Source organism: Epinephelus lanceolatus, chromosome 19 (assembly GCF_041903045.1).
Source record: "Epinephelus lanceolatus isolate andai-2023 chromosome 19, ASM4190304v1, whole genome shotgun sequence".
NCBI lineage: Eukaryota > Metazoa > Chordata > Actinopteri > Perciformes > Serranidae > Epinephelus > Epinephelus lanceolatus.
The window spans coordinates 12895736-12921378 of record NC_135752.1 but is presented as its reverse complement, the minus strand read 5'-3'; the positions used below and the strand labels follow the sequence as shown (position 1 = coordinate 12921378).

The window sequence follows — 25643 nt, the reverse complement described above, 5'->3', positions numbered from 1 at the left end:
TAAGTGAATGTACTTGGACCTACATAAATGTGTTATGTTCCCCTTAACTTGGCTTGGACACATCATCAGTCATAGGGTGTTTCAGGTCTTTGATCATCAGACATCCTCACCTGGGTGACCCAGCCAGGGGTGATCAGTCCCCGGCTTGTGTCCAAGCAGCGCACTACACCATGGATCTGCCCTCTTGATCACCACCTTGAGGCTTTTTCTACTGCCTCTCTGATGTTTCTGGTGACTTTCCTCTCCTGCAACCCTCTGATGCCAAGGAACCTGAGTGCCTGGTGCACAGATTGCCCTGGGAAACTCCTGCAGCCCACCTCGACTGGCTCACAGTGGGCCCTCCTACCACCCACTCTACAGGCCTTTTACAGCTCAAGGTTTTTGGCCTTCTTTCACTCATCCAGTCTTCCCAGGGGACTGTAAGTTCCAGCAGCACTACTTCCTTTGTGGAGTCAGATGTTAAGACAAAATCTGGCCTGAGTGATGTCTTTGCAAAAAAAAGAAGAAAACAAATATATACATTCAAATTATGTGATGTTCTTTTACTAATTTCCACCTGGTAAATGGGAATCACAACTGTGCAGTCTGTTGCATCTGTGGATAACCATCAGTAAAAAATTTTAAAAAGTCAATGCACTTATGATCACACAATTGCAGAAAACAGGGCAAGTAAAGTAAAGTGCGCTGAGGGTAGAAATTGCTTTTTGGTTTTATAATAATACTTTAATATTTTGAAAATAGAATTGATGTAATGTATTGGTTGAGTTTATTTAAAAAAATAAAAAGAAAGGTTTGTGATTGGAAATTTTTGATTTATGAATATGAATAATTATATACTGTTCATAAAAGAAGAGACAAAAACCAAAAAACAAACAAAAAAAAACCACGATAAATAATATCAGCGCTTCAGAACCATCGTTCCCCCTTCACTACGTAACGTCACACCCAAAATGTCAAACTATGCCTTTAAGCACTTTTACTCTAAATTAATTCACCTCATGACGAACTCAGAAATATAAGACACGGGTTGCAAATGTGCTGTTAGATAATTAACTGTTTTATTTGACATGCATACGTCTAATCAACTGTTCTTCCAAAAGTGGGCTTGGGGACCGTAGACATATATACGTAGACGCCGCATCAAGTGGGTTTGCCCGCTGCCGCGATACGTCAACGTCGCCGCCATATTGGATGTGGCAAGGCTGCGCTGTAAACTATTAGAAGTGCATGGACTTAATTTCATAAAGCGCCTTTCTACAAAGAAATTTACGTTAATGCCTCTCGTTTATTCATTCACACATACACTAATATACTTGGGAAACAGTTAGGCACCAAAACAATGTGTTTGATCTTCTCAGATGGCTAAGATAAGAACTTTATTGATCCCACACAGGAGCAATTCATGTTACATCAGCTATAGAGAACAAGGTAGTGCCGAAAAACAATGCACTATATGTATATATATATATATATATATATATATATATATATATATATATATATATATATATATGTATATGTGTGTGTGTGTGTGTGTGTGTGTGTGTGTATAGTACAGTAGGCCTACAATAAAAAATACAAGACACAGTAAAAGGACAGACAGATGCAAAAATAGCAAATATTTGCATATAAACTAAAACGCCAATGGTTCCAAAGCCTTGAGGTGAACCTAACCGTACTCATGGCAGGATTTGCAAGCGCTAAAATTAAGCTGTTTGGTGACTCAGATATCCTACACAATTACACTTTTTGGGGCTTCTGAGGCTTGCGCTTCCCTTCCTTCAGAACGGTACTCCATGCTGGGGAGAGGAGTTGGGGGCACGCCGTCACCCCCAGTGACTGCCGAGCAGGCTCCGCCGACCCCGGCGCTTCCCTCTCCTGCGATCCCGACCACCAGCACCAGCCCCACGGGCCCGGCCGGGCGATCCATGGCAATGGCACCTCTCCAAGTCCGTCATCCGGCGATCCAGAGCCGCAGCTGTTCCCTGGTCTTCGATCACGCTTGCCTGTGTTTCCAACGCTTCTCTCAGAGTGGAAACTTCCTGGCTATATATATATATATATATATATATATATATATATATATATATATATATATATATATAGGCTACTGTGTATTGTTTTTCGGCTGATGTAAGGTGCATTGCTCCTGTGGGTGATCAATAAAGTTCTTATCTTAGCCATCTGAGAAGATCAAATACATTGTTTTTGGTGCCTAACTGTTTCCCAAGTATATTAGTGTGTGTGTGTGTGTGTGTGTGTCTGTGTGAATGAATAAGAAGCATTAACGTGAATTTCTTTGAAGAAAGGCGCTTTATGAAATTAAGTCCATTCACTTGTATTAGTTTACAGCGCAGCCTTGCCACATCCAATATGGCGGCGACGTTGACGTACGGCTCAGCGCTCGATGCGGCGTCTATGTATATATGTCTATGTTGGGGACCTATTTGACCGACGCACAAATCTACGTCACTTCCTTAAACACGGACTTTAAACGTTACTGATTAAAAAATTAAATCTATCTATTTGAATAATAGTTAATACTAAATTACACGTAGCAAATACATGATAAAGAAAAAAACTATGAGATTAAATCGATGAAATAGGAGTTTCATTTTTTAAAAGCCTCGCTGTGGGCTGGATTTGTCAGTGTGACGTCTCCGTGTCACCACCTCCTCCTCCTCCTCCTCCAGCCCTGCGTTGGGCCGTGCGGTGGATGGGAGGCGGGGGGAGTGTGTGTGGGGATGGTGGGCCGGGGTATCGCGTCTCTCGACTCGGCTCCTCGATATCTTGCTAGCATACAGACAGTCGCCTGCCCGCATCCAGTATGGATTGTTTACAGGAAGAATAAAAAATAGCGATCACCATCGTGGCAGCTGCTTCTGTTGGTAAATACGCATCATTCACAACCGCTGTTGTCATCGCTGCATTGAGCAGATGATTTCTGAGCTTTGGTAAACATAAGGCCTTTCAGCTGTTTGACTGTGTGGTATATGTCGGGGGTTATTGTAGGAAGATGATCTAAACAACACTGCGGATATATCTAACTTGTGTGCCCATTATCACCCAGAGGCGAGGTGCGTGTGATATCTTTTGTGTTTCTGTGTTGAGACATTAAAGCTAGCTGTAGCTACAGCAGCTTGTCATCTGAATCACCACAGTTTTGTTATTGCTGTATAATCAGCACACGTTCCCCTGAAGACAGCGAGTAACTATGGCAGAACAAGACATTTGTCCTCACCTGGACTCCATAGGAGAGGTAACCAAGGAGGACCTCCTCCAGAAATCCAAGGTGGGTGTTCATTCAGTTACTGGAGATGTTGTGCACAATGTCAAAGATGCCCAGTGTAGGTCACTGGCTGTGTGTGTGCCATGGCCTACACGACCCTTGAGGTTGTTACAGCAGCCTTGTACCATTGTAATAATAAGCAAATTAGATGGAATATATGCTCTGTTATGTTGTCTTTATTTGGTACAGCACCCACAATGAAAAACATCCCTGCTTGCACCTGAGTGAACCATCATGTTTGTGTATTTCTAATATCTTATTCTATTCCTTTTTACTCTATTCTGTTCATGCTGCAGGGCACTTGCCAATCTTGTGGAGCAGGAGGCCCAAATCTGTGGGCCTGTCTGCAGGTAAGGTCCTTGAAAATCCTTTTTTAAAATGCTTTAAATCATATTCTTTTCATGGGTAATTGCTGCTTTAGCTTGTGCACCTTGTCACAAAAATGATGACTACTGCAGACACAACTACCACTGCATTTCAGATAAGGCGGCCAGGTGAATGCTTAATAATTGATGATGATGTAGAGCATAAATGTAATTATAAATGCAGTCGCTTTCAAACTCAGGCAGGCAAGCAAGCAAGTACACACTGTGTGCAGATAGAGCAATGATTTTAAACTCTGATTGACGTTTGACATTCTGGTATGAAATTAATTTATAAATTAAGCCAATTCAGATAGATAAACAGGAAGATATTATGATGTAATGTCTTTGCAAGTTAGAAGAGAAGAGTCAGCAGCCTGTCTAATACTGTGTCTCTGCTCTGTAGAGTGACTGTCCGTATGTTGGCTGTGGAGAGTCCTTCTCTGATCACAGCACCCTGCATGCACAGGTAAAACCCTCCCACACAAATATCTGTCAGTTGATCTTCTTGGTGGATGCTTATGAGAGGAAAAATGTCAAAACATAGCCTCTTAAATGACTGTGCCTGTGCTTTCTTTAGGCTAAGAAGCACAACCTGACTGTGAACCTGACGACGTTCAGGATCTGGTGTTATGTGTGTGAGCGAGAGGTATTTTTGGAGCACAGGCCTACGCTGGTGCCCGTGCCTGCTGCTCCCCACCACTGTAAACCCACGGAGCAGGTGAGTCCTAGTGATGCTATTTCAAATTCACACACCGTGTTCCTTACTCACCTCCATATTTATAGTATCTTTTAATCATTTTCTTAGGAAGCAGCTCCTCAGCCAGTAGGTCACCCGCTAAAAGCAGTACCGATTGCTGTGGCAGAGGAAGAAGGTTCAGAGTCAGAGGAGGATGAGCTTAAACCCAGAGGTACAACATGTTTACTATAAACATTTACTCTCCCAAACAACAGTACACATTGGTCAGACAAAAATGGTTTTAATAATCTGTAAAGATAAGCTCCAAAAATCTCTTCTCTGATTATTAAAATCATTGTTGTACTTTTCTATTAGGCCATGGCTGCCATATTTAATAGATATAATTGCTTTGAGTCCCGAGAATAGATACTAGGCCTGTTTTGTTTTTTTTTAAATCCAGGCATGCATGGGTAGTTAACCCTTGGTGGTGTCCTCTCTTTTCTCTTCTAAAAATATACATCTACATTTCTCAGTTTGTACACTTTTTGCACTCTCAGAATACAAAAAAAACCTGCATGGCTTTTTTTTTGTTTGTAGGCTTGACAGGAATGAAAAATATCGGTAACTCCTGCTACATGAATGCAGCTCTCCAAGCCCTGTCCAACTGGTGAGGTCACGTCCTCCCATTACATTTGGTCCATTACAGGGGAGGTCTCTCCTTTTCTGTGTTAATCTGTTTTCCTTTAAACAGCTATGATGATGTCATTTCTTCCTCTCTTTCCTCACCAGTCCCCCTCTCACTCAGTTCTTCCTGGACTGCAGTGGATTGGTTCGGACTGAGAAGAAGCCTGCTCTCTGCAAGAGCTACCAGAAACTAATCTCAGAGCTCTGGCATAAAAAACGGTAATAAACACATAAAAAGTGACAAGTGACAGAATGTAGCCATAAGAGATTGTTATGTCCCAGTAAATCATGTACAGTGTGTTAAACTCACTCTCATTGCGACTACTTTTCCAGGCCCAGCTATGTTGTGCCTACCAGTCTGTCTCATGGCATCAAACTAGTAAACCCCATGTTTCGTGGTTACGCTCAGCAGGTAGGGGCAAGTACCCAGCAGGTAACTACACCTGGCATCACTCAACAGCTTGATACGATCTTGTCTTTGCTTTTAAACTGTGAATCCTTGTGTATTTTCCTCAAACATTCCCTGAAATTTACTGTTATTTTTGCCATTAACATTTGTTATTTAAGAGTAACTTCAGTATTTTTGTAAACCGGGACTCTTTTTTTATTTTCCCATGTTTTTGTGTCTAAGTGACTAATGAGACAACAATTTTTGAATTGGTCCAGTATGGATTGAGTGCTGCAGCTGGCAGCTGGGAAATAGGCTGCAATGTAACGTTAATGGGCAAATGTACACTGTCAGTCTGCCTACTTTCAGTTTAAGTAAAACAGAATTTGTGTACATACATACAAGTCAAAGCAAATCAACTATTCAAGATTTTCTTTAAAAGTTTCAACAAATTTGACAAGACCTTTACTTTTCGAGATGACATTAACTTTCGAAACTTATAAATATTTGGATTTGCTCTATAGAACTGTCCGACCAACTCTCTTCTCTCTTCATCGAAAAAAGAACACACAAGTACATAATGACATTCGTCTCCTCGATTGCCAGTCAGACAAAGAGTACATTTCCGGGGGACATATTCAAGATCATACCTGCGCTCAGAGATAGGTAACTTATGATTTGAAAGTGCTTTTTTTGCCACTGACAGGCTCTGACAACATTATGGAAAGGATCCCTGCAGAGGTTGACCTTTTTTTTAAGTGTCAAATCCTTTTTGTTTAACCAGAAACAGCCCTGAATTCACTATCCCCAAAACCACCAGACTCCATTTAAATAAACAGTAATTTTATCATCGTAAAAGTTTTGCATCAATTCAAAGTTGACGGAATCAAAATAAAACACACAAAACCTGTCTTGGTTCACCTCTCCACTGGAATAAACTCTTAACTCACTCAGTTCGATGTGAAAATATGCTGGCTCTATACATGCTTAAATTACTCTCACTTTAAATGGAGTCTGGTGGGTTTGGCGATGAAGATGTCGCAGCTGATTCTAGTGAACAAAAAGGATCTTACCCTTTACCAAAAGGGTCTGTCGCCATAGGGATCCTTTCCAGTGTTGTCAGACACTTAATGTGAGCACATCAGTGGCAAAAGCAAGCACTTTAAGTGGATGCAAATTGACGATGTGTAATTGCCCCGAGTGGTTACAGAGCAGCTTGTTTCGCTGCTGTCGAGGTGTTGCTCAAAACTGGACAAATTTCAAGAATTGTTGATCCCATTTGTCATTAGACACAGAAACATGAGAAAATGGGATCCAGGTTGAAAAATACAGAGGCTTGACTTGAGTTGTTAACTTGCTTGATCGTTCAGTTTTTGGGGGGAACTTTGTATTTGTCTAACATCCCCAGAACCAGACAAAGTCATAGATGTATTGTTTTGTCTCTCTGTGGAAAACAGTAGAGAGTAACTAAGGGAGAGGATAGGTATCATTTAAATTCTTTGCTAATCATGACATTAGGGACTTTATAAATGCTTAAACTACAATGTGTACTTTTGTCAATCCAACAAAACCTCTTAGAGAGGTTTGATAGTGTATTTCTTCAAAGAATACCTTGCCATTTTAGGAAATGCACTTTTTTTGCTTCCATGCAGAGAAGCAGTCGGCTCAGCTTAGCACAGCAGGGAAAACAGCAAGCCACAACCTATAATTTTTATACTTCAGTTTTCATGCAAATTAAACTCAAGATATAAAGTGTTAATTAGTGAGCTTTAGATGTGCTAGTAGGGTGGATGTTGTCACTGTCAGACAGTGCCAGACTAGCTGTTCCTTGTTTCCTGTTTATGCTGTTCAAAGCTAACTGTATCCTGGCTGTAGCTTTTTATTTTGCACACAACAATAAGAGTGGTATCGATCTTCTCATTTAAGCCTCGGCAATAAAACAAATAAGCATATTTCACAAACTGTCAAACTATTCTTCTAACTTTAGAGAGGCTACTTGATCCAATAGACTTCCAGCACGTGCTAAGACAGGCTAAACTCATATGTCAACATACCTTCAAACTGCATGTCGACCTGTGACTCTGCATAACTCTTCTTCTCGGAAGAAAAACTAAATTACTCCTTGAATACACAAACACACAACTCAAATCAAACCTTTGTGTTTGTCTGTTTCTTTGTCAGACACTGAATTTTTTATTTAACCAGTTAAAAAAATGTTTCATTCTTAGTGCATGTTTGATTGGAAGAGTCTGGCTTTGTTTGATCGTGATTGTGATTTAAAAATGTTTTTTAATAGAAATGAGTTTTGCCTGTCTGTTGTGGGTATGATTATGTCGTCCTTGTGCCGCTTCTTACCAATATACAAACTGCTCTCTTGTTGCAAATAAGACAAACACCATTAACTACACGTTTCACTGTCCATCCACTTGTTTCGAAACAGTTCTCGACAAAACTCCCTTCTGTGTCTGTAGCCGCACTCGTGCCTCCTCCTTTTGAGTGAGTGTAATGTGCTTTATCTGCTCCAGGACACTCAGGAGTTCCTGCGCTGTCTGATGGACCAGTTACATGAAGAGCTAAAGGAGCCTCTGACAGAGTGCAGCATGAGCGGGGAGGGAAGTGATGGTGAAGAGATAAGAGATGGGGACCGCTCCCCGTCCGAGGACGAATTCCTATCCTGCGACTCTGGCAGTGACCGTGGGGAGGGAGGAGGAGCGGGTGACAGTGAGCTGCTCCTGCAGGATGAGTGTGACGGGGTCAGGTCACCGACAGGAGGGATAGTGGGTGTCAGTACCGGCGGGGTGATCTCGGAGAAGGAGAGGCTGAAGGAAAGGAGGGTGTCTGGCTCACCCTTTCGTGGAGGCTCGCAAGAGATGGATGAGGATGCTGATGTGGATACAGCAGCTGAGGAGGGGGCTCCTGAGAGGGGGGAGGAAGAGGAGGCGATGCCAACCGCAAACACTGAGGTCCAAAGCCAAGAGAATAACCAGTTATCTGATACTGGGCAAGGGCAAAGCCAGAGCAACAACACCTCAGGTATAAAGCCTGCAGTACAACTTAAAAAAATATTTTAAATCCCTAGCTTGTGGATCATTTATCTCTAACCTGTCAATTCTGTGCGTTCAATGTGCTGTTTTCTAGAGCCAGACAATGAAGCGTCAATGCCCCAGCCCCAGTCCACTCCCTGCAGTCCTGTGCGAACCATTCAGGAGCTGCATCCAAAACTGTCCTCCAGTCAACCTCGCTCCAGTCCCCTCCGCTCTGCAGGACCTGCGTACACCTTCAAAAAAGGTAAGAAAACATCCCAAAGTTCAGACGTTACGCTGCTCATTCAAAACGCTTCTTCATTTCTACTGACTCCTGAAATTCACAGTACATTTGCAGTGTTATATGAGAGTTATTAAGGCCACATTAAGAGCCGTGAGAGATTTTGTTTGATTGAATTAAGGAAATCAAGTCATCAGATGTGAGGTGCCTTTTTCGTTTTGTGTGAATCTGATGAATTAGAGAGGGTTTTTAATGTTTTATACAGCAGGCCTCTTTTTCACCTTTAGATTTGCAGTCCTTTAGGTTAAGCAAAGCATTGCTGCATTAAAGGGATGGTTCTAATCTTTTTAAGTGGCGCTGTATGAGGTACTTACTCATAGTCATTATATTTCTGACGGAAAGCCGTTAACAGCTTCAGGTTGCCAACTATACTTTCATCAAAGCCACCAGACTCCATTGACAAAAGCAGTATTTTTAGCTTGCTGAACACTGGAGCTGCTGGTCTACCGCTGCCTCTATCACTTAGTTTGTGTAATTTTGTGACTTTGGTGAATCCACAAACCCAGTTAAACACCAAAGTCATGCAATACACAAACTGATGGAGGCAGTGGTAGACCAGCAGCTCCTGCTATTCAGTGATGTTCAATTACTGGCTTTGAAGAGAGTGATATAACAGCTTCAGTTCCCTGTTGGAAATAGCTGTCTGACAGCAAGGTAAAGAGATGAAATCATTTTCTAAATATAGCATACACTTAGAACTAACATTTGTATGGGACGTTCTTAGGTGGCTAAAATACGTTCTGCTGCTGCCTCCATCAGCACCAGTACATTGCTTAGCCTCTGTGTCGGTACGCCTCCTACATACAAACTGGGAGCGCGCCGACTGCCATCTACAGTGTGTAATACACTGACTATGGATAAGTACCTCATATAACTCCACTTCATATAATCCAACCTATCCCTTTAAGGTGCCAGGTCTGTAAATCACAGTGTTGATGTTTGTTTGTTTTTTAACCAATCCTTCCTTCATTTTCAGACTTACCAGCAGCATATGGGTAAATCTTATTCTACTTTTGGTATAAATGCAGCTGACGGTGGTGGTCTTCTGATTGCCACAATATACACGGACATTTCCTTGCTTGCTTTTCCCTCATCCACACACAGTATTGCAGGTTGCACTGATTAAGGTAGTTTTGTCAGTCAAAAAATATCAGCAATATTAAGTTTGTCATTGAATATCCTCCCTGCTGTCATGAATCTTCCAGCTCAGCTGCTGCTCAGTGCCAGGAAGAAGAAACAGTCTCACTATCGCAGTGTGATCTCGGACATCTTCGACGGCTCCATCCTCAGTCTGGTCCAGTGTTTAACCTGTGACAGGGTGAGTTGTGCTTCACGTGTTTAAACACCAGGGGGAGCTACATATTTAGTCAGAAACCACAGTATATTTACTTGATAAATAATATTTTTTGTTGAGATAAAAGTATGTCCTTTGTAATGGTGTCTTTTGAGTATTTTTCATTTTTAGAATGAATATAATGCATGAATGAAAATTTTAATTGATGACACATTTTAAACCTTCATTTGCTGAGATTATTTGGTTTGTATTTCATCACATATGGCTTTTTGGAAACACTGATGTCAAAGGTTAATTGTAATCTGAAATAACTTATCCATCACAGTTGATTTTTTTGTATAAGCATTTATTATATTATTATATAAGTACATTGTTTAAAGCTCTACTCTTACTGGTGGAGACATGCTGTGTAAACCAGTTCTCTGAATGTGTGACAGGTCTCTACAACAGTAGAAACCTTCCAAGACTTGTCTCTCCCTATTCCTGGTAAAGAGGACTTGGCAAAGCTCCACTCTTCCATACATCAGAACCTTCCAGTCAAGACAGGCGTGTGTCCCGACACTTACAGCTCACAGGGGTGGATCTCCTACATCATGGACTCCATACGCCGGTCAGTGGACCATGTTTAACTGTCAAAACAGAGGGAGGAGTTTGCGTGTTTGAACGCATGAATTCAGCAAAATCCAATCTATCTAGTATCTGATTGCACACTAATATCGTGAGGTTATTGGAATTATTTAATGAGGCATGCTTCTGCAGTGAGGTTTCTTTTTTAACCTGGCATTTTGATGTAAACAGATAAGCTGAACACGATATGACTTCCTGAGTTCCTTTCGGAGAAAGAAGGCAAGTGGAGTCATGAGTTGTTTATTCAGAAAGTCATGCTCACTTAATTTCTTATGAAAATCCACATCATCTCTGAAAATCACCAACAACCACGGGGAGGATGCCAAGGAGAGTGTTAGGTGGGGATTTGGCTCCAGTGAAGTCTCTTTTCAGTAAACTGCACTGTATGTGGTTTTGAAGGCCACAGATGACACAGGTGAAGGCATGCAAGTATCAGTGGGCTGTGCTAGATCTGTCAAGGCAATGTTTATGTCCTTGTTGTTTGCTGCACATACATGAGCTGGCTCAACAAAGCCCCAAGCCTCAGTCAGAGATAACAGGTACCACCAAGGTAGTTAGCAACTTTTATGGTTAACCCAAGCTTCCCTCTTCAGAGTCTGTGCACATTTCTATATAACAAGTCAAATGACACGTTCAGCACGCCATTTGAGTCTTAAAAGTGATTGATCTCGTACTGCCTACTATCACCTTTGAAGAATATCAAAAACGTTTTACAGCAAAAACCAACACTGTTGCTTCAATTAAAGAATCAGCGTGTAAGTTTTGGGGGCATTTAGTAGCATCTAGTAGTAAGGAGTGCAAATTGCAACCAACTGAACCTTCTTACAGTAAGAACTCCTTCAGTGTTAAATGTTCAGGAGGTTTTTAACATGAGCTGAATTATCAAAAGCGGTCTCCTCCTCTCATAAACAAACAGAGCAGTTGATTTGAACCAGTAAAAACACTGAACAATGCAGTTTTATGTTAGAAATGAGTGTTTCTCCAACGCTGTTCAGCATGGTGGCGATAGGCCGCTATCCCAGGCCCTGCCCATAAGTGCTCACCTTTTTTCTCTGCTATCTTAAAGTCCAGATGTTCAGGAGGTTTTTATCAGGAGCCAAATTATCCACAGAGGTCTTTTCCTCAAAACAAACAGACCTTGTGATTTAAAGCAGAAAAAATAAAGCAGTTTAACCTTAAAAAAACATGTCATGGAGGGCCAATGCGAAAACACGCCTGGCCCTATCTGTCGCAAGTATCTGGCTCATCCATTCTTAACTATTGTGGAAACTTGGTGGTGCAACATGGTGGAATCTGAGGACGAGGACCTGCTCCCTATGTAGATTCATTCTAAGGTATCGAAAACACTGATTCTTATTTTCAGGTGATATACACCAAAGAAAACATACTTATTGTATGATTCAATATCTGTCAATATATCCCCCTAAATCGCACACACTGGGCCTTTAAGGCGAGAGAGGAAAGCTTGCAGAAAATAACCAATTATATATCTGTTTATCTCTTTCGTGACAGCTGCACATTTTACAGCTCAACTTCAAACTTGATGCAGCTGATAGAAACTTTGCATGTGGTTCATGCAGTGAGAGGGCCTTGAGGACTTCTGGCAGTCAGTGCAGGACTGATGGGTTGGAGGAGATTAGGAAGATTGAGGAGAGCTCTAAAATGCCTGACCCAGTGCTTCAGGAAAAGATTTGAGTGCTGATCTACCAGATGACGCAACAGGAGTGATGTGGAAAGAGAGGTTCTTGTCTGTGTCAGCAAAGCAGTGGTTTTCCTGAGATTTTCTGAGATGGGTGAACTGCTGTCCACAGAAGAGGGTTGTATGTGGCTTGTTTGAAATAAAAGTTCAATCACTTCCTTTGCCAAGAGCATTATTCACATAGCTGGACTACGCTAGCTGTGTGTATTATTTTACATACTGGGACAGAACTGCAGAGACAGGCCTTGACTTGCTATTGGCTCATCTTCCATCAGTTCCCAGATTTTGATAGCAGCGTCATAGTAACAGTGCTGGTGACGTTACATTTCTGAGAAAAAATAAATTAAGTTTTCAGGAAGTGGGCTGCATTGTCAGTTGCATGTTCCAACTAAAAAATGACCATCAGGCCCATCCTGCTGCTTCCATGTAAGACAAGTCATATCTCTTCTTCATCTCCCTGTTCTGTCAGAGTGTCTGGGCACAATTTAATTGGAAGAAAGGGGCACACAATTCCTGCCAGGAGACTGTGAAATCAGGTGTATTTAGGCTAAAAGCAGCCCTTCGAACTTGCCATCAAAGAGCTTTTCAGCAGCATTTCTTTTGGGGTCATTTAATCATTAAAAGTTCACAACCCACATGAAGGTTATTTCTGTCAGTATGATCACTGTAAGGAGACAGACTGAAAGAGGCACTGTGGCTTTTTGTGTCTGTAATGATTGCGTCTCTTTGTATCACTGTATGCCTGTGAACAGGTTCGTAGTCTCATGTATCCCTAGTTGGTTCTGGGGGCCCATGGTGACCCTGGAGGACTGCCTCGCTGCCTTCTTTGCAGCAGATGAGCTCAAAGGTAAAGAGGACTACACTGTACTATTCTGCTATAATACTCTAAGTGGTCAAGTGTAGGCGAGAAAATGTATCTCAGGAATAACATTTACAATCATTCTTCCCACAGGGGACAACATGTACAGCTGTGAGAGATGTAAAAAGTGAGTATGTTCAGTAAATCCAGGTAGAGTCATTAATTAGAACTGGAGATGTTCTCCTCTTTAAAGGGACAGCTCACCCCAAAATCAAAAATACATATTTTATCTCTTGCCCTTGACACTGTTTATCAATCTAGATTGTTTTGGTGTGAGTCTGAATGTTGGAGATATCAGCTGTAGAGATGTCTGCCTTCTCTCAAACATAACGGAACTAGACAGCATTCGGCTTGTGGTGCTCAAAGTGTCAATAAAAAAAATGCATTTGAAAAACTCAACAGCAATGTCTCTCTCCAGAAATCCTGATCCGGTTACTAGGATGCCTGCACCTTCTCATGTGCGAGAGGCTTGTGCTCTAGCAGCATGAGATGTAAATATTAATGGCATCCTCCGTGACTGAGCTGTACCATTAGCTAAATCAGTGGTGCTAGGTTAGCTAGCAGTAGATACACGCTTCCTTTGTGCTGTGATACGGTAAGCAGGTGTAGTTCGGTAGAAAGAAAATAGTTCCTACATGCAACTGCTCACATCAGAGTCTGTGGATTATGTTGAGTAAGTGGTCATAATTTCTGGAGGTATCAAAGACAGAAAGAAAGAAGTATTAACTGTTGAGTTTTCCAGATGTACATTTTTGGTGCTCTGAGCACCACAAGCCAAGTACCATCTAGTTCCAATATATTTGAGAAAAGGCAGACATCTCTACGACCAATATCTCTAACACTCAGCAACTCACACCAAAACAGTCTAGACTGGTAAATAGCACTACAGGTAAGAGGAATAATATGTACTGTCCCTGTCCCTTTAATGCATCAGAACATCAATTTAAACAAGGGTATTTTTCATTTTTTTCACAGTGTTTTGTTTTCTACAGGTTGAGAAATGGTGTCAAATATTGCAAAGTACTTAGACTTCCAGAGGTACATGTTTTTTTTAAATTTTTTTTATCTGATATCCGTCTTGCTGCAGATAACAAGCTTAGTCACGCTCGTGGTTTGCTTCATAAAGTGCTGTGTGTTTGTGTAGATTCTGTGCATTCACCTGAAACGCTTCCGGCACGAGGTCATGTATTCGTTCAAGATTAGCAGCCATGTGTCCTTCCCGTTGGAGGGCCTCGACATGCGACCTTTCCTGGCTAAAGAGAGTCCATCCCAGGTCACCGCTTACGACCTGCTGTCAGTCATTTGTCACCATGGCACTGCAGGAAGTATGAGATAATTTAATTTCCCTCAGATAAGTGGCACAAACGATATTAGAAATAAACATGCCTGCTTTATCTTCTCCCCCTTATCTATGTAGGGTAATCATCTTTCTTTCTTACTTCTTTTCTTCTTCTTCTTTTTTCTTCCCTTCTCTTCTGTGCTGCAGGTGGACACTACATAGCTTACTGTCAGAATGTGATCAATGGCCAGTGGTATGAGTTTGATGACCAGTATGTCACAGAGGTCCATGAGACGGTGGTGCAGAACGCAGAGGCCTATGTGTTGTTCTATAGGTAAGCATTTAAAGACCTCGTAACGTGAAGCATTTATGCTGAGTCTATTAATTCAAAATGTTGCTAATGACTGCCCCCCCCCCCATACTTGTGCAGAAAAAGTAGTGAGGAGTCTGTGAGAGAGAGGCAGAAGGTGGTGGCCCTCGCCAACATGAAGGAGCCCAGCCTGCTGCAGTTTTACATCTCCAGAGAATGGCTGAACAAGTTCAACACCTTTGCCGAACCAGGCCCCATCAGCAACCACACATTTCTTTGCCAACATGGAGGTGTGCACTTAAATCTTAACCTGATGAACATCTTGTCACACTGAGAAAACATATACATGCTTCTCTAAAGGGGAACCAAATCGGCCTTACTGAGATTTTAAAGAAAAGATGCTGTTGAGTTGCATTATGTGATTGAAGACTGACTAGCAAGTCAGTGCATTTGTCTCCCTGAATTTCCAAAAACCTGTTCCCACCATCTCCACACAGATCTCTCTGGCCATATTATTCAGCTGTTAAAAAATGCAGGGTGGTGGTGTGGGGAGGTTTCTGGCCCCTCAAGACGTTTCAGCTCTTAAAACAAATAATTCTTGTTCTTGTTAAACTGGATGTTCCTTTTAGTTTCATGACACTTGGCTCGTAGATACGTCTTAATTGGAAAAACATGGCTTTATTACTTTTGTGAGTTACAGGCCATCATTGTTCAAGAGGTCAACAGGGATAAGGTTGGGGAATTTTGTGTAGGTGGAGAAAAATCTACCACAGTCACAGGCCAGAAAAGGGGAACAGATATCTCCTTTAACTTTTACATGTTTTATCTTTGCACAGGGATCCCTCCTAATAAATACCACTACATAGATGACCTGGTTGTGATTGTTCCTCAGAATGTGTGGGAGTACCTTTACAACAGGTAAATATGCAACATACTACCGTTTTCACGTTGTTCCTCTATATTATATGGGTCAAATGGCTACGTGTAATGTTAAACAAGTCATTTGTAGTGACCACCAACTGTGCAGCTCCCCTCAGCCCTACAGTGTGTTCAGCTCAGTCTCACTGATCTCATCAACACCTTCTACAGGCAGCTGTTTTTGCACAAAAGAAAAAACACGAATAACAAAAAAATGCATCTTAATTAGTCAGTGTCAATGCAACAAAGGCCCGTTTTGAATTTCACTGAATGAATTGCATTTGGATGCACACATTCACTTACAGCAATCTGTCACTACATAAATGTTGGTGTTTCTGTGTCCAGTTTTGGAGGTGGCCCAGCGGTGAACCACCTGTATATGTGTGCCATCTGCCAGGTGGAGATTGAGGCTCTGGCTAAGCGCAGAAAAATGGAAATAGACACCTTCATAAAGGTAAAAGCGTGCATTCTGTGAGGGTTTACCTGTGCAGGGATATGTCTCTGTGTTGGATGTTGACCGAGCAGTTTTCTCTCGTCTGTAGCTGAATAAAGAGTTTCAGGCTGAAGAGGCTCCGACGGTGATCCTGTGCATCAGCATGCAGTGGTTCCGAGAGTGGGAGAGCTTTGTGAAGGGCAAAGACAACGGTACAACCCTGCGATTAGACAAACACAGTAGTGCATTAGAGTTCTTTGTCTTTACAAAAATGTTTTCATGATTTGTTTCCTCAGAGCCACCTGGTCCCATCGACAACAGTAAAATTGGTGTTATGAAAGGAGGACACATACAACTGAAGCAAGGTAAACCTCAGCACTGGTTGTAAAGGTGGTAATGAGAAAAACAGACATGTCAGTAAACCGCCTTTTATGTGTGTTTCTCCCCCTCAGGCGCAGACTATGGTCAGATCTCAGAGGAGACGTGGCAGTACTTGTTGGGTATTTATAGCGGAGGCCCTGAGATCGCAGTGAGACAGACTGTGGCCCCGGCTGACCCCGACAGCCTTCATGGAGAGAGGAAGATCGAGGCAGAAACCAGAGCACTTTGAGATAAAAAGAGGTTGGAATGTTTACTTATTGGGAAACACTGTAAGATAACTGTAAATCCTCATAAGACCTCACACTCCCTTTCATATACACAGACTTACATACAATCACGTGTTTAAATATACTCTTGGATAATGTGTGACATTTTACTGGTAGCGGTGATCGTGGAGCTGGTCTTGGAACAAGCACGTTTTCCACCCACTTTGCTTACTCAACCACATGAGCTCATAAATTCCTTCTGGCCAGCAGAGAGTAAGATAGCCGCACACGTGGCCAAGAATAATGGAGGCAGCACATTGAGCAAATAAACAGCTGTAAATCCAATCTGGACTGTTTGAGCTGAGGGCCCATTATGAGTCTGTTTGTTCTCAACTTGTTTTTTATGTTCCCCAGGTCTTCTGATTCCCCCCTTTCCACTCCTGCCCTCGCAGGAAGCTGAGGAATTTGCACCTTGGTGAAGAAGCCTTGTTGTGAGCACTTTGTAAATGTAGCAACGTATTATTCTGAAGCCGTGACGCGAGAGGGTGAAACGGTACTTAAATATCACATAGTTTATTTATTGGATAACTCTGATCCTCAATGTTAAGGTGTAAACAAAAAAAAAAAAAAAAAATAAGACGTCGTGTCACATCTCTGGAGCTGTTTTTGGTAGCTATGGTGTTTCAGTGGCTGCTGTAGTGACTAGGTGTCAGATACTGCTTTAGTGGCAGACAGCTGCTGGTGTCGGGAACCAGCCTGCTGAGGAGGACAGAACTACGGTGTGATGTTTGCTTTGAGGACTGCACTTTTCTTCTTCGTTGAAAGCAACAACCAAGAGATGTTAACAAGCTTTCTGTTTGCCTGTTTACTAGTTACATAGCAACAAGTTCAGACATCAAAGTGAGAGATATTACATAAATCATACTCTTGCACCTCCAACCTTAAACACACAGGATAACTGAGCCCTCAGGAATGAAGTCTTTGGTTTGTTAAAGCCAGTGAAATGATCAGATTAACAAACTTTAAAGAAAACACCAAAGCAGGTTTGTGTCACACCACAGAACATGCATGTGTTCCTCAACGACCATTTTCAGGGTGGGTTTGCAAAGCTTCAAAATGCATGTTACTGCTCCTCCTTTATTTGGACCTGTAAGGCCATTTCACTGACAGGATGAGGTGTCGAGTTTGTTCGCTCAAATGCAAAATAAAATCTTTTCTGTCTTTAAAACGATGGAAATATTGAGTCGCTCCTGTCTACAAATAGGCACATGGGCATAAAGATATAAAGACATGGCAAAGTTCGGAAAAGTCAAACTAACTTAAGTTAAATATGGCAGGAGTTATGTAAGTAGAAGAGTATATATCTGGTGCAATAGCTGTACATTTTCCAAAGAAAGAGGATGTTGTGCAACAAAACATCAACTGTCTTCTCTAATGACAGCATACAAAGTAAGCTTGTAATTCCTCTGAAACAGTTGTCATACAGTTAGTTCTAGTCATTAAGTGACTAATAATGCAGTACCTGTTTTAACAGAGAGGGCAGTATTTTCACCATGTAATAATTTAGCAGAGAAGTAGAAATCTGACATCACAAATAATGAGCACAACATGCACAAATCCAAGACAGCAGTAAAGTAATTTATGATAACTATTTGATTTTTTTATTTAGTCATAATGTCTTAATTGTGCACGTTTCGCCATCAGAAAAATGAAGCTGTACCCCCCATAAGGTTAGGGATATCAAACTATGCGTTATTTACTTGTAAAAAATATTTGTGCATCTGCAAATTTCATTTCTGTTGAAGAGGCATTTTAGATTTGTACGCAAAGATACAGATCTTCACTGATTGAGACGCTTGTTTACTCAAATTATAATCTGCTCCACCCACACAGGAAGCCATTGATCAAAATGTTCCCCTAACCGCAATGCTTTGTTTCGAGAAAAAATGATTCAGATCTTGAGGTTTTCTCATCTTTTAATATCTTCTGATCAGAGATCAGACTGGTAAACAAGGGTGTTTTCTGCAATATAACAACATTTTAAAACAACTCCTAAAGAGCAGCCAATATGCACAGTTGCTCATTTTTGATGGCTGTTACTAAGTTTTAATCTGAAATATTCAAAGTAACATTGCATATTGTGTAGATTTTTTTTCCGTTACAGCATTAGTCAATGCAAGATTAAGGTGCCAGGGTTACATCTGTAAAAAATGGGTCAGTGAGTCAGTTAAAGCTCAGCAAGATAAAACACTTCCTCCTTTATGTTATTGTAGATAAATCACATGCCTGCCTTTTTTAATGTAGGCTACAGATCTGCAAAGACAAAGTTTGCCACCACATTTAAAGCAGATGACGCCTAGCATTGCATAACAAGACTGTTGAGTGTAACAGCTTTTCTGTTATTTATTAATGTTAATAATAAATACTATTTTTGAAGGCCCAGACTAGAAAAATTAAATTATTATTTTTTTCTGTTAAAGAAGCTGTATGCGACATTCAGAGCGTATCTATGATTGAGAGTCCGAGCTGGGCTTGTCTGCACATGGCTTTCAACATGGAGGTGGTTGAGCAGGCAGCTAGCAGCTAAAGGTGCTAACAATGAGAATGCATTATCAGAGGTAATTGTTGTATGAGCACATTGCAGTGGGGACGATAAGCTAGTCAGTGGGTTACACGCACAGGGTCTCACATGCACTGAAATGCACAGGCTGCCAGCACAGCTACCACAACAACAACAACAGAGAACCTCAGATAACAACACACACAGAGGAAGCGTGACTGCATTCTCTGCTCAGGACGCCATTACTCCACTATATCTTTACATAGCAAATAGCAGTTTGCTGCTATATTAATACTCTGAATGTTGCATACAGTGCCTTTAAGTTGAATAATTATTTTTAATAGCACAATTATTTAAACTATATTAAAAATGGCAAGATAGTATTAAATAAAAAAAATTTGAAGTTACAGTTGATTTACATTTACAGTTTTATGGTAAAATCCTGTTACATGTCATGTTACATAAAGCACCAATTCACCAGTAAGTTGTTTTAAAATCTTTTCCATTATCATCAATCTTTAAAGTAGTAATTATAATTATTAGACTTTTGCAGAAAAACATCCATAAGTTGGAGATCCACTCGGATAAATACTGCTATTTACCAGTCTAAACGGCCACAAGACGTATCAGTAAATACAAATGAGTGACAGCCCAGCATCTTGAAGCCTGTTTGACTGTAACTTTTAATGCCAAATGACTGCAAAGAAGAATGAATACTGATTTTAATCTTTAGCTGCGGCGCAGTATTCACATAGAGATACAGTAGTTCAAACCTTTTGCTGTTCCTTTTTTTGACACCTTTTTTGTAGCAGCACTCAAACTATGAGATCTGGTAAAGATAAAAGCTAATTATGAGCTGAAATGTAAAGAATATAGTAGTGTTATAATTTATGATGCAGCACAGTCATCCTACCTTGAAATACAGTGCCTTCAAGCCCCTTCACACCCACAATGCACGTGCACAGGTGTTTTTACATATTTTTGCCTGAATATGACTGTGTGAGCATATACAGACATTAAGCATTTGAAGTTAAGTTCATGGTGTTTGTTGACCTCGAAATTCCCTGCATCGCTCTGCTCAGCTGTAACCTGAGCCAATCTTGCATTGACATCAGCCAGGATGTGTAAAAAACAGCTGTGTGGGTGTTAAAGGGTGACCGTAAACTTTCTATCTACCTTGGCTTTGGAAAGGTCTCGTTAGCGGTGTACTATTAGATCTCCCAGCTGTATTTCACTGTAAGATCAATCAAAAGAGGTGACCGTGATCTCAAAAAATGAAATTCAAATACATGACACAAGATACAGTGTGGGGAGGGGGAGTGACGTATAAATGTGTATGAACTAAGAAGGGTATTCAGAGTGCCCATTGATTAAAAAATGTTAAAGTTTCTCTCCCGGCACTGATTTAACCCCTAAAAACTCATCTCTGTTCATCAAAATCTCATATTTAAAATCCTTTTATACCTTGAAATGGTGATCATATAACTATACATCTTTACCTGACTTAGTATGCGTGGATTGATAAATATGCAAATTAGCCCGCTCCCCAGACGCTCACCTGCAGCAGCGCATCCATCCACCTTCGATTCTGTTCATCAAACAAACAAACCTCTGCTTGTAAACTGTATTAGATAACGTGAGCCTTTAGCTTGACCATGTTATCGGCTAATAATGTGTTGCTAATGTTGTAAACTTTTTCCCAACTGCCCTGACGAGTTGAACTCCCGCCTTTCGCTGTACATTATGGGATTGGTCTCTAAGGTTTGTGATGACACAAACTGTCATTGGTACACTGCAGTTCCAAGGTGAAAATGCTCACCCATGGCACTGACTGCTTATTTCGCTCATGATATATGTCTTGTAGCACATAAAAAAAACACCATATGGACAGATTAACAAGGTTAAAAACTTGATATTCAGTGGAGGGGGTCTTTCAAGGTATAGTTTGTCATTTCGGGCTTTCTGGCCGAGAGTCAGATGAGAAGACTGATGATGATTTTCTCATTGAACTTGATTTCAGACTATTCCTTTAAAGATGTAAAATAAGTTGTTAACATACATAAAACAAAGCTTGGCCTCAAAATGATGCATCACTTAGATTCAAAGTTAGTTTTCTTAGTTAGCTAAAACTAGAAAAACTTAGAGAATTCAGGAAAAACAAGACAGACTTGTGATACAATCTAACAAAGATCCAACAATTTCAAAAAGCTCAACAGAGGTATCTGTCCAACAAGACACGAAGATGGTTACTCAGAATACCCAAGATGACTTAAAAGACTCACTACAGATATTTTGACTTGGCGTAGCAGGAAAAGCAGGTGTATCTTATACCATTAACAATCATCCAATATTCTGTTTAAAGGCTCAGTTTGCAATTCAGGTGAAAGAAAGTTTATTGTTGAGTCTCATTCCCAGGTCATCAAATACAAATACTTTGGGTTGGTGGTGTCAGTATTTACAGACTTTGGCGATAAATATAAGCCCCGTGCTCTGTTTTTTGGTCCCTACCAACTCCCAAGGGAAATATCTGGCTCTTTAGCTGCTAAATGCCCCACTATGTTTAACAGCTAGTTGCTAATTGTGCCCATCTGCAGTGGGTTTTTAGTGAAGTTGTGGGCAGGGCAGCAAACCAATAAGCTGAAACTCACTAATAACCTCTGGAAAGCTGATAATCATCGCAACCACTTTCAAGTTGTCATTTGATGCACTGCTATCAAAAAGACATCAATTATAGCCATCTTACATTTGAAGCTAACAGTCGTGATACAGCCTAGCTATTGTCACTGTCATGGCTAACATTAACAAAAGCTGCAGTTCCTTGAATGACCACTTGAGGCTGGCTACAGAGGTGAAAACGGGGATGGATTTTTATACAACTCACCCTGTTACATTTATTAAGGCTTCAAGTTATGCATAATGAAGGGCGGGGCTGCTTTGAGTGACAGGCTGTCCATAAGATAAGACAGCTCCAGCCTCCCGTCCAAATATGGTCACCTCTGGCTCCAAAAAACCAAGACGGTGACTGCCGAAATGCCAAACTCAAGGCTTTAAAGCAGGAGTCCACAAACCAATGGGTGACATCATGTTGGCTACATCCATTATTTTATATAGCCTATAACATTAACCTAGCAAGTAAACAAACCATCTTACAGTTTCCCAACACTCTCAGATGAGGACACTGAATACATGGTGGTAACAGAACCTATATCAGTGGTTACGGCTCAGTGTCATCATACCTGCCTGAATGGGGCCTGAAAAAAATACTTAACAGAAATCAGCAATCATTAATATTTTTAATTTCAGTTGAATTATTCCTGCCATGACATGTCAAACATCACCTCTGTCTATGAACTTTCTTCCAGACCATGGCCTAAAGCAATCCATGTCTCTGTTTAGTTTGTTGATGTGCCCAAAGAGCAATTTACCATTTTTAACAGCAGAGGACACTGATCTGCCCATTTGTCAAAACAGTTTTGTAGTACTTTTCCTTTTTACACATGTTCAGTCTAGCAAGAGATGATATCAAAACTAGGGGAATGTGTGTGTGCTATGTTGAGATACTTATTGGGGAGTTTGTGCAATTAAAAAAAAAAAAAAAAAAAGGCAAATCTTTGTGCAATCTTATCATCAGAGAGACACTGGGCAGCTATCAAACAGAGCAGTTTGAGCAGCTGACAGTAAAAGACTGAGGCACTGCAGCTTATTATATTGCAGTGTTAAGACGTGCCATGTGGTAATTACTCAATTATCCCCACCTGTGAGTTTGCCTCTGTTACAGCACGTAGCCATGCGTGTGAGATTTCCATTTCACTGGTAAATACAAGCATTCCTGTGGTTGGACGGAGTTCATCAGTATTATCATGACACCCTGGAGACGGCACAACAGGATTTCACTGACTTATGTTTTCCCCTCATTTTACAGTGTGGCTGTTGTGGTCATGATAATGGTGATGCCTGATAACATGGGACTTAAGTGGTTGACCTCAATTCAATGGGATGTCTTAATGTCTGTATAACTGATGTAATTATTCATGTCTGGTTAAATGATTAAAACTGCCTGGTCTTTGATTTGATTTGTGGTTTCTTTGCTGTTATATTTATATATAAAAAACAGCCAGCACTGAAAATGGAAGAAAACTGGAACTATTGTTTCTGGATAAATATTTTAAACCACATCGAGTTGTTTTTTTAAGTGAGAAAACGGATCTGTTTGTTGAAGGCGCTTTGTCAAGCCTGAGAAGAAATACCCTGGTGATGTCATCAGGGTTATCTCAGCTTAGAGACTTCACTGTTATACCAGAAAGCCTGCATTACAACCCAGAGCCATGGAGTTTCAAAGAATAGTTTTTACCTTATGGTAAAGTTGCTTAATTACTTTCTTGTTGAGATTTAGATGAGATGATTGAAACTACTGTCATATTTGTGGGTTAATGAAATATGAAGCTATAGCCAGGAGACAGTTAGCTTAGCTCAGCATAGCATAAAGACCGGAAACATAGGGAAACAGCTAGCACGATTGTGTTCAAAGGTATAACACACACACAATTTGGCTTGTTGCAGACTGGCCGCTAGCCCAGAACCTGCTAATGTGTGCTCACCTTTTTTTTTATAAATGAATGTGAGCTCACCTTTTTTCTAATCCAGATGTTTTTATCAAGAGCCAAATTATCCAGAGGTCTCCTCCTCTTCGAAAACAAAACACAACCAGTGATTTAAACCTGTAAAAGCACAGAATGAAAAAGGTTTCACATTATAAATCAGTGTTTTTCCTGCGCTGTTTGGCCCGTGCCCAGCACATGCTAATGTGTGCTCACCTATTATCTCTGATAAGATCCAGACATTAAGGAGGTTTTTACTTGGAGCTAAATTATCTGCAGAGGTTTCTTCCCTCTCCAAAAGAAATAGACCTGGTGATTTAAACCTTTAAAAACACAGAATAAAGCAGTTTTAGGTTAAAAAAAAGTGTTTTCTGACATTGCACTTCGCGAAAGGGCCCATCTAGAGCCAGTGTTTATTCTGTTTCATTTTTGCCAGTATATACCCCTAAATCCTAAACACTGGACCTTTAAACCTGTACAAAAACTGACAGACCTTACTTACTCAGACAGAGCTAGGCTAGCTGTTTCCCCTTGTTTCCAGTCTTTATGCTAAGCTAAACTAGCAGGCTGCTGACTCCAGCTCCATATTAAGCATGCAGACATGAGAGTGGTATCAATGTTTTTAACTAACTCTCTTTAAAAGGGTGAATAAGTTAAGCTCTCTAAATGTCAATCTATTCCTTAAAACGACATGAGAATATACCTTTACAAGGAGGGCCTTTCTCAAAGACACTTCTGACTGCATTGTAAGAAAAGACAGGACATCTTGTCCTCAGCTGTAAAGATGTGACCAGTCTTTACAAATCTGTCTCTTGTGATTCCTGTTGATGTGTGTAAAGCCACCTCTTTAGATTAGATACACAAATAAATATGTCCAGATAAATTAACACACGCATATTAAAATGAGTCATCTCTTCCTAGGGCACACTGTCTGGGATTATGTCCATTTCGGCTTCATCACTACTCATCTAGAGTAAAGCTTTGATAAATAGGTATTTTTTTAAGGATGAGGCAAATAAACTGGTTGTTTTGTTCTACTGTTTATGTAACTCAGAGAGAAAATATGGTTACATGTGAGACACAGAGTGAGAGGGCTTACCTGTTTCAATTTAAGAAAGAGGGGGCAACTCTCAAGTGAGCAGCTGTGATGTCATCTCAAGTCCCATACGTATGCTGAGCTGTATCCAGCCCAGACAGAGGCAGACCAAGAGCAAAACACACCGGGCTGATGCAAGGATATGATGCACACACTGAGCCTTCTTGAGGACGGGAGAGCTGACAGGCTGTTCAGGTAAGAGACAAAAAACAACACAAAAACTGGCTTAGAGGACATGAATGCAGCTGCAGCATCGGTCCACATCACACTGCCTAAAACACTGGCATGTTTCCTGCACTGCGTGCATGTCATCAATGCTGGGATACTTACTGGGATGTATTTCATGACACACCGGATTTACCGATGAATAATTAAACATCCCATAGCAGTAGTTGTACAGGCCATTGGATATTAAATCAGCAGATCACAATACAGCGAGAATCCAGGACAGCAGGGGAGGCTGGCTTCCAGAGGGTTGCCCCTTCTGTGTCCATTCACTGGGATGGGATGGGTGTGGCGAGTAGCAGCAGACCACTTGTCCTTTCCATCCTCATCATTAATGCCATTTTTTTCATACTGTTGCTAATTCACTCTCTGTGCACCAGCCAGCTTTGCATGCTGAAGGTCAGACTATAGATTTAGGAGGGCAGGTTGGGA

At 41.0% G+C, this 25643-nt stretch overlaps 1 protein-coding gene and 1 long non-coding RNA gene across 4 annotated transcripts; one reads left to right on the top strand and one right to left on the bottom strand.

Moving 5' to 3' along the window:
- Positions 1 to 2725: 2725 nt before the first annotated feature.
- usp20 (ubiquitin specific peptidase 20) lies at positions 2726 to 18459 on the top strand. 3 transcript variants are annotated; one of them, XM_078162182.1, is made up of 26 exons: positions 2726 to 2888; positions 3013 to 3077; positions 3185 to 3292; positions 3586 to 3639; positions 4058 to 4120; positions 4232 to 4372; positions 4460 to 4562; positions 4928 to 4997; positions 5120 to 5233; positions 5348 to 5426; positions 7928 to 8435; positions 8541 to 8690; positions 9932 to 10044; positions 10458 to 10630; positions 13099 to 13193; positions 13299 to 13332; positions 14198 to 14243; positions 14350 to 14530; positions 14692 to 14818; positions 14915 to 15084; positions 15631 to 15712; positions 16058 to 16166; positions 16255 to 16357; positions 16442 to 16510; positions 16598 to 16766; positions 17147 to 18459. In XM_078162182.1, the coding sequence occupies exons 3-25, from the start codon at positions 3215 to 3217 to the stop codon at positions 16753 to 16755; spliced, it is 2820 nt and encodes a 939-aa protein (XP_078018308.1). In that variant the 5' UTR covers positions 2726 to 2888; positions 3013 to 3077; positions 3185 to 3214; the 3' UTR covers positions 16756 to 16766; positions 17147 to 18459. The 3 variants fall into 3 exon arrangements, with proteins under 3 accessions (XP_078018308.1, XP_033502592.2, XP_033502593.2); XM_033646701.2 differs by having other exon boundaries at positions 2739 to 2888; positions 5348 to 5447; XM_033646702.2 differs by lacking the exon at positions 3013 to 3077 and having other exon boundaries at positions 2753 to 2888; positions 5348 to 5447.
- Positions 18460 to 25081: 6622 nt separating this feature from the next.
- On the bottom strand, positions 25082 to 25430 carry LOC144458768 (uncharacterized). The gene is made up of 2 exons (XR_013488149.1): positions 25317 to 25430; positions 25082 to 25173 (listed from the first exon to the last, which is right to left on the bottom strand). It is a non-coding gene; the product is annotated as an uncharacterized LOC144458768 (long non-coding RNA).
- Between the last annotated feature and the right edge of the window lie 213 nt (positions 25431 to 25643).